The following is a 9,216-nucleotide window of genomic DNA, read 5'->3' on the forward strand; positions in this document are numbered from 1 at the left end:
AAAAATAAAAACATGATCGCTTTCTCAAAATCACATAAAGCCATATTATAACATCGACTGAGATAAAGAATAAAATGAAATATTAAAATCACGATGTATCTCGCTGCATTACGCGAGTACGCTTCTAGTTATTTAATAAATACAAGTAAATATTTTTATATCTTTATTTTGGACCGTTAAAAGAAGGTCATGTAACCGTTTACAATCATCACAAGGCGTTAAATAGACGTCTTAGATTCAATTAATTCAAGAACTCGAGTAAAACCTTAATTTTAAATGGATCGGATTGATTTTTATTAAATTATGCATCAATTAATAACAGTAACCTCGGTAAATGATGACTCAACATGGATAAATGGTACCTTTTTGAAGCGGAGACAATTTTAGAGTAAGTTTATGAAGATGAAAGCTTCAATACATTGCGACCCTTGAGACATATTTCTATTCATTTATTTTATTTTAAGACGGTTAAGTTGTTGTTTTTTTCTATTCATAATTGTGTGGAAACTTTGTCATTTCCTTTGTAGGGTATTGGTGATAATTATCGTAGATGAAGATGAGTAATAATGATACTTCATCTGATAATTGATAAATAAATAAAACTCGTGGATTATTGTATGGATTTTTAATTTTTCATCATTTGTAGACAAGTGATTGATCACTTTCTGAAAAATATTATCACTTCACTTTATAGAGAAGTCATTAATCATTTATTTATATCAAATTTCTAAGTTGTAGAATAAGTGACACCTTGTTGTCTAAAATTTATAAGTTGCAACATAACTTATTATTCATTGTCTAATCTTTTTAACGTTTGCTAACATGTTATGAATTATTTATAAAGTGATTCTTTGTACCCTAACTTTTTTATTTATTTATTAACCTGAATATCCCAACCCGTTATACGAACCGACTAATTCCATGACGATCACCTGCTTTGCAGATAGTCCGGAGTCACCGCATTTAAACTTCCGTGACCACAAGGGGATTTTTATTTCTCCTTGGATTTGAATATGGGACCTCATGATACTTTTGACCTTTGAAGCCAAGCTCAAACCAATCCGGCACCACCCTTATGGTTAACTTTTTTTTTTTATCATTCTTATAAGTAGTGATGGCCAAAAACCCCCCAAGATTTCTCATAACCGGTCCCGGTCCCGCTCGAAAAAGTTGAGCCCGGTCAAGCTTTATTGTAACCGGTTATAGGCTACCGGTCCCAGTCCCAACCGGTCTCGGTCATTAAAAAATATATATATTAATGATATATATTTTTAATACATTATAAAATTTGTAATTGGGTTACTTAAATACACTTTAAAAATGCGTTTTATTATAATTAAAATTACATTGTCTTACAAAATATAGTGATAGACCGATAATTGTGAACGTTTTTGTTTTGCGTTTTTTGCGAATCGAGAACTTGGTATTTAAATCCATCAACCAAGACACTTGTATATAGTGTTTAGAAAGTAAAAAATACAAAAAAGAGCCAAAAAACGGCTACATTTTTTAAAAATCAGGCCGGTCCATAACCGGTCCCGGTCCCGCAAAGCACCCAAAATCCATAACCGGTCCTGATCCTCCTACGGACCCAGGCCGGACCGGTTTAGCCATCACTACTTATAAGTATTTAATTGTTATATGAGATTTTGAAGTTACAAAAAAACAAAAATGATTGTTTATTTTTTAAACCATTTATATATATATATATATATATATATATATGGGCAGGTTCAAATGCAAACCATTCAATTCTAAAAAACCGTGTAAACCAATTTCGACCAATAAGAAAATTCCATTTGTTTTTAATTAAATTTAATTGATAAGAGTATTTATATCATTTTACACAATTTTTTGATAATTAAGGAAGTTATTAATACATTTTATTTAAGGCAATTTAATAAAAGAAAGTATGAAAATGGTAACGTTTCAAACTTTTATTATATTATATTATATTATTAAAATCTTGATTTTTAATTATTTGGTATGCAATGAATCTGGAAAGCTTGTATGAAGATTATATCAACTTTAGGAATGAAATCGTGGGTTGAGGTTGGAGAAAAAAAAATCAATGTTCATGAAACTGTATTAATATGAAAAAATTTCATTGTAAAATGATTTATTTTCTTCTTCAACGCATATGGTATATATAAATGAAATAGGTTCATGATGGWAAAACATTTTCATTTTCTAATTGATTCGTGATTCATGAACTAGTTTCATGGTGATCAATGTTGCATTGTAATCGAAGTTGATCAGTTTAGTTGGTAGAATGAACATGAAACGAGTGCATAATGGATTTTGTTCGTTATGAAATATACGTACCATGAAACGGGTGCATAGTTAATGAAATAGATTCATGTAAAATAGTTAATAAAATAGTTAATGAAATAGATTCATGTAAAATAGGTAATGAAATAGATTCATGTAAAATAGTTAATAAAATAGTTAATGAAATAKATTCATAGTTAATGAAATAATGCATAATGGATTTTGTTCGTTATGAAATTAATCTGCATATAAAAATTTCAATGTGAAAAGGTTTCATTGCAAAATAATTAATGAAATATATTCATGATGATGAAACATTTTCATTAATAATATAATTTACCTGATATGGTTGCCTTGAATAAAAAATACTATGAATTAAATTTGTTTACCGATTCTACCCTTATTGATGAAATAAAATAAATATCAATTATTTTTTAATTTTTAATTTCCTAAAATAAGGTAATGTAATCTTAGCCATTGATCAAAAAATGAATGGATGAGATTGGTTTACACGGTTTATACAAATGGATCAAGTTTTTATTTGAACGCTCTTCTCTCTATATATATATATATATATATATGACAAAGATCAAACAAAATATAAAATACGAACACCCATACCACATTGATATATTTCAATCATGTCATACTAGATAAAAAAAAGTGTATGACTTTGGCGCTACATAGCTCACGAGTTTGCACACTTCCAGATTCTGTATATTTTTAATATTAGGTTTTCATAAAGGAAACATCTTTATATATTCTTATCTACTAATTTTCTTCTTGCATATATCAACATAAATATTTACTTTTTATATTCGGGGCCTTTCCTAGGGGAGGGTGGACGTACGCCCAGGCCCCAAGGATTTTTTAGTATATGGTATTAGTTTAAAATAATTAATAAATAAAATAGACATAAATTTTCTAGTATCTAATAGAACTAAAAAAGAATTTAATATTACATTAACTATCATATATTAATTAAATATATTGGAGAAGTAAATATGTAAAAAAGTTAATTGGTTGTTCATTTTATAGTATTGCTTATTGTTTACCTAATATCAACGTTTAAAACTATTTGCCTATCGACTCTTTTGATTATTCCATCTTCACATGAATCCATTTTGTCTTAAAATATAATAGATTTTCTTGTTATTAGCTAAGAAAACCCCCATCTATCTTTTGTAAAAATTATTAACATTATGAGCCGATATAACTTATATCTATATTTATAATTTTAAAACTATAATTGTTTTTCATACTTTGTTTTTATTATATAATATTGAGTGCATAAATATTATGTACACTTTCATAAAAAAAGAATAAGATCTCAAGCTATAACAACATGATATTTATATTAATAAAATTGATGATTTAGAAAAAGTTTGTTTTAATCTTTACACTATTTTCTTGAACTTTTTTTACGAACAAAAGGAAGGGAAAGTAATGTGAAAAGAAAAAAAAAAAATCCTTTGTTCTCGAGTTTTTTAGTAAAAGAATTAGAAAAAAAATTATATCAAAATTTATTTTTATTTCATTCTCTTTCCTTGCTCCATCTATGCCAGATTCATTTAGGTAAACTAGAAGGATACTCGTACAATGTACCGAGATATATCAAGATAATGTTTCGTTTTATTTTTTGTTCTTGTCGATATAATACGGTTTTATGTGATTTTGAGAAAACGATAATGTTTATATTCATAAAAATTTTAAAAAAATATATCAATATTAGTATGAAATAACTATTTAAAATTCTCGTTCTTTATGAAATTTTTTTAATTCAAATTTTTTATTATAATTTAATTTAGATTTAATAATAAAATAATTTATTTTTTGTTTAATAATATAATTTTTATAAGAATAATAATTAAGTATTCTGTTATAAGTGTAACCCAATAATTATATTTTAGATTTTTTATATTTAAAATAAAATATTTATTGTTTAGTTGATTATGTTTATCTGCAGTTAATTACACGAATTCAAACATGAAGCTTTAATAAGTTATATTTATGCACAATCTACTTGTAATTTTGAATTTTAAGTAATATGCATCAATAAACAGTACGTCATGCTTAAAAAATAATTTTTAAAATTTTTTATCAAATAATTTATAATATAATATAGATTACTTTAAACCCGTTTTTGACGGATGATTTTAACGTAAAAATGATGCATTTTACTTGCAGTTTCCTAAACCGATGGTTATATGAAACAAATACCGTAGCATACACTATACGGGGTGCAGTGCAAGGCTGTAGGGCACGGATAGAAGGTGGTATTTGTATTTCAGATCGCCTGTAAAATCATCGAAGGAAATGGAAGCTTTGGTATGCAGGAAGCTCGGTGATCCAACAACCCCACCCGATTCGTCGGAAGATTCTTCTCTCACTGTCTCAACATCTCACCCAATCCCCAAACTTGATTCTCCCACTTCAGTCAGAGTTCGAATCAAGTCCACCAGCTTAAATTATGCCAACTACCTTCAAGTCCTCGGTAAGTATCAAGAAAAGTTCGCTTTGCCTTTCGTTCCTGGTTCCGATTTCTCCGGCATCGTCGAATCCGTCGGTCCCGATGTCACCAACTTCAAAATCGGCGATCCTGTTTGTTCCTTCGCCGGTGTAGGTTCTTTCGCCCAATTTATCGTTGCCGAAGAGAAGGATTTGTGAGTAATCCTTTCACTTTTCGGCATATGAATTTTGGTTTTCTGCGTTCAACTTATGGCTTCAATCTCCCCTAATTTTGAGTTTTACTGAGAAATTGAAGGTTTGGAGTTCCTGATGGGTGTGATCTGGTGGCTGCTGGTGCACTTCCAGTTGCATATGGAACATCTCATGTAGCTTTGGTTCATAGAGCCAACCTCAAATCTGGTCAGGTATCGCTATCACCCTATATCTTGTTCAACACCTTTTTCCCTTCCGTTTTCAATTTTACTATTCTCTTCAACTACAGTATTCTTTTTCTTTTTTGACTATAAAGAGGTGAAATATGACTTCATGTTAAGTAAACCAGATTTTAACTTCTGTTTGACATGAAATTGAAAATAGTTCTGAGAAAGAAAGTGACAATTGCTAGCTCAACTGGCAACAAGTTTTGGGTCTTTGGCTCTCCTGTTGGATGAGGATGTGATTATATTCCTTGACGGGGTTGGGGATGGGGACGGGGATAGAGATAAGTAATCGGGGACGGGGATTGTTGTCCCCGCCCCATTCCCATGCCTACCCATGCTTCACTGGTTCGAGTCCCTTCAAGGCCAATGAGGATTTTCGTGGTTGTTCTTTGGGACCCCATAGGATTAGTTTAAGTGCGTGCAAGCTGACCCCTATGCTGTTACTTGCGGCTATATCTCGGATAGCGGACTTTAGCAAAATAACAGTGGTCAGATTGCGGTTTAAATTGTGGTAGCGCAATTATCGGTGCAATTTACCGCAATTTTGACCGATATTTAGGATCAATTGCGTTCGATATTAACGTTACTTTTCTGGGGGTTTGGGCTTTATTTTCGCTCTCTGATTTTAGATAGTTGGGCTTTATTTCCGGTCCTTCTTTTTTTGGGATCTATTTTCAGCCTCTGTTTTTAGCCTAAACGAAGAACTGAACGTATTAGATGATGTGGACTCGGATGCCGAACCTATTGCTTGCGATTAGCTCGTTTATGAACACTTTTCCTATTTTGCAAATGATATGTTTATGTAGGCATATTATATATAATTCTAAGAAATATTATATGAACCACTGTTTTTGGACCGCTATAACCGCTATTTCAAATATCGGTCCCGACCGCAATTTTGTATTTTCACCGCTATAACAGCATAGGCTGACCCAGACAATCACGGTTACCAAAAAAGATTTACAATAAACTAAGTTGCTACAACTAGAAAAACATTGGTGCTAAATATACCAAAAAGTACCCAGATTTTAAAACTCAAATATCAAATGCTTACAAGCAAGTTATGGACGTACGAGATCATACAAAATTTCAGGTGTTGCTAGTTCTTGGTGCAGCTGGAGGTGTTGGTCTTGCAGCTGTTCAGATCGGAAAGGTTTGTGGTGCCACTGTCATTGCCGTTGCTAGGTGTGTGTTTCGTGTGTATGAATTCCATAGTTGCCCATAATTTTGGATTTGTTGTGGTTTGACCATTTGAAATCGCAGAGGAGCCGAGAAAGTAGAATTTTTGAAGTCAATGGGCGTGGATCATGTTGTTGACTTGAGCAAAGGAGGTGTTATTGAAAGCGTGAAGGCATTTTTGCGAACACGAAAGCTGAAAGGGGTCGATGTTTTGTATGATCCGGTTGGAGGCAAGCTTACGAAAGAAAGCATGAAGTTGTTGAGTTGGGGAGCACAAATTTTAGTTATAGGGTTCGCAAGTGGCGAGGTCCCTGTTATTCCTGCTAATATCGCCCTTGTTAAGGTACAACAATTGCTTGATTCTTAAAAATCTCATTTTCATGATACACTACAACATAATCGGCTTTAAAGGGCTCAAAATATTTTTAAGTGCCCTAATTGACTGTGTTATAGGACCAAACAATTGGATGTCCTATGTGAAAGTGTCACAATAAGTTGATACGCCATAACAAGTTTTTTGAGGACTTCTGAAATAAAGTGTCGTATTAGACCTTTTTATATGGAATTATGGAAAAAAAGGGTCTTATAAAAAGATGGTGAATATGGGCAGAAAGGATTGAACTTTTTGTGTTCTGTTTTTGCAGAATTGGACAATTCATGGACTGTACTGGGGGAGCTATAAAGTGAACCAACCAGAAATACTTGAAGACTCTTTAAAGGAGCTTCTATCTTGGTTGGCAAAAGGCCTAATTACCATCTACATTTCTCAATCGTACAAACTCCGACAGGTATCAATTAATTCTTCATTTATTGAGGTTAAGTAACGAGTCATATATACTCTTGTTACCCCTCCCAGTTACTTTTCCGCCTTACAAAAAATTGCAACATTTGATACAACAGATAGTCTAATATAAGTGTTCAATCATTAGTTAGATGTCTAAAACGTCCCCAGATCATGAAAATTTAACAGAGTCTTGCGGATTGAAATAAATATCATCAAGCACGTTTAATAGATGGAAGTGTTTGATGAATACATAAACGTTTGATGTGCCTTTTAATAATGACAAAATAAGAGAATCTTGTAGATTTCAAATAAAAACATCAGTAGTTTGCAGCAATGACTATGCACAAACATATGGTTTTTACCTTTGATATGGAGAACACTCGTATGCTTACTGCCTCTTACCTGGTAAGAGGTGTTTACCGAATAAAAGATGATGTATTTTTTTTTACCAACATCATCTGACTGAAAATGTTTTCGACCAAGATGCTAATCTGGTAAGGTTGGAGTGTCTCTCTACTCATTCATGGCTTACCTAGACCACACTTTTACCTGGTTACCCAATTTGCGTTGGTAAACAACTAGAACGGAACTATTGTGATGTTCGTATTGTAAATGTTGTTGGCAGGCCAACCTTGCGTTCTTGGATATCAGGGACCGGAAAGTAATTGGGAAGGTAATGCTTACTTTTGATGACCCCAAAAGCATAACTTCTTCTAGGCTCTAGACTACAATTCCTCAAATGTGAAGATGATATAGGTAAGTACCAAAACTCATGCGAATTCTACTTACAATAGCCGTAATAGAACAATAGCATATTGGCATATGTGGTTTCAACGTCAATAACATTTTTGTTCTTAAATAAGGCGTGGTGTTGGTGATAATTATGAAAGATGTTATAGAATTTATGGAGAGTGAATGAGTTTATAATAGTTTCTTGTGGGTTTTTTGTTTACATGAGTTGAAGTCTTTGAAGATAGCAATGGAATGTGGCTTCCCTTTGAAATCATGGACATAGACTCTCTCTCTCTCTTTTGTGTGGGTGTGTTTTAGAGTTCAGACTACAAATGCTACATGAAAAACCTTTTTCTTTCTCTTATGCTCTTTTGAGAGCCAAAAGGAAGCTATAATACCAAATCAAAGCAAACGAGCCTCTAGTAAATACAACCCAGTGGTGGCCGGTGGAGTCTGGGGAGGATAAGACGTACATACACCTGATTTCTATCTCAGAGAGTAAGATAAAAAAAACCCCGGAGATTAGAAAAGCTAGTATGTCTAAATTTGATATAAGTAAGCAAAAGTAATATAATACCCCTCTTCAAGATGTATACAAATGTATTTAATGTTATAAAATTTTAGTACAAATCTACCTTGTATGCGAATTCTCGCATCCGATCGTACTAAGTGTTGGTTGAAAAATGATTGCTTACATATCTATACTATCTTATAAAGCATTTGGCTAAAACTCTTAAAAACTTCTAAAACTTTTAAACCCGTTCATCCCTATCCGATTTCATCYCATATCTGAATTCGTATAACTAATTGCAGATAAACACAATCAAATACAGGATAAACATCACATTTTAAATATAAAAAATCTAAAATATAATTAGGATAATCATTGAGTTCTAACTGAATACTTAATTATTATCTTTATAAAATGTTATATTATTAAACTAAAAATAAATTATTTCATTATTAAACTTAAATTAAATTATTAAAAAAAATCTATACTATATTATAAAGCATTTGACAAAAACTCTTAAAAACTAATTTTTATGCGTAAAGTACTGTTTATTAATGCATGGTACTTAAAACTCAAGATTACAAGTAGATTGTGCGTAAGTACAACTTATTAAAGCTCTATATATGAATTCGTGTAACTAATTGCAGATAAACATAATCAAAAATACAAGATAAATATTTTATTTTAAATATAAAAAATCTAAAATATAATTAGGATAATCATTGAATTCTAATAGAATACTTAATTATTATCTTTATAAAATGTTATATTTTTAAACCAAAAATAAATTATTTCATTATCAAACTTAAATTAAATTATAATAAAAAAATAAGTTAAATAAATTACATAAA

The 9,216-nt window shown here is 31.2% G+C and overlaps 1 protein-coding gene across 1 annotated transcript; it reads left to right on the plus strand.

Moving 5' to 3' along the window:
- Nucleotides 1-4,506: 4,506 nt before the first annotated feature.
- On the plus strand, nucleotides 4,507-8,071 carry LOC112525625 (quinone oxidoreductase-like protein 2 homolog). The gene is made up of 6 exons (XM_025135827.1): nucleotides 4,507-4,934; nucleotides 5,036-5,144; nucleotides 6,253-6,344; nucleotides 6,423-6,681; nucleotides 6,983-7,126; nucleotides 7,748-8,071. Exons 1-6 carry the CDS (start codon nucleotides 4,588-4,590, stop codon nucleotides 7,844-7,846), a joined length of 1,050 nt encoding a protein of 349 aa, XP_024991595.1. The 5' UTR covers nucleotides 4,507-4,587; the 3' UTR covers nucleotides 7,847-8,071.
- Nucleotides 8,072-9,216: the final 1,145 nt, after the last annotated feature.

Source organism: Cynara cardunculus (assembly GCF_001531365.2).
Source record: "Cynara cardunculus var. scolymus isolate 2C chromosome LG 13, CcrdV1, whole genome shotgun sequence".
Lineage (NCBI taxonomy): Eukaryota > Viridiplantae > Streptophyta > Magnoliopsida > Asterales > Asteraceae > Cynara > Cynara cardunculus.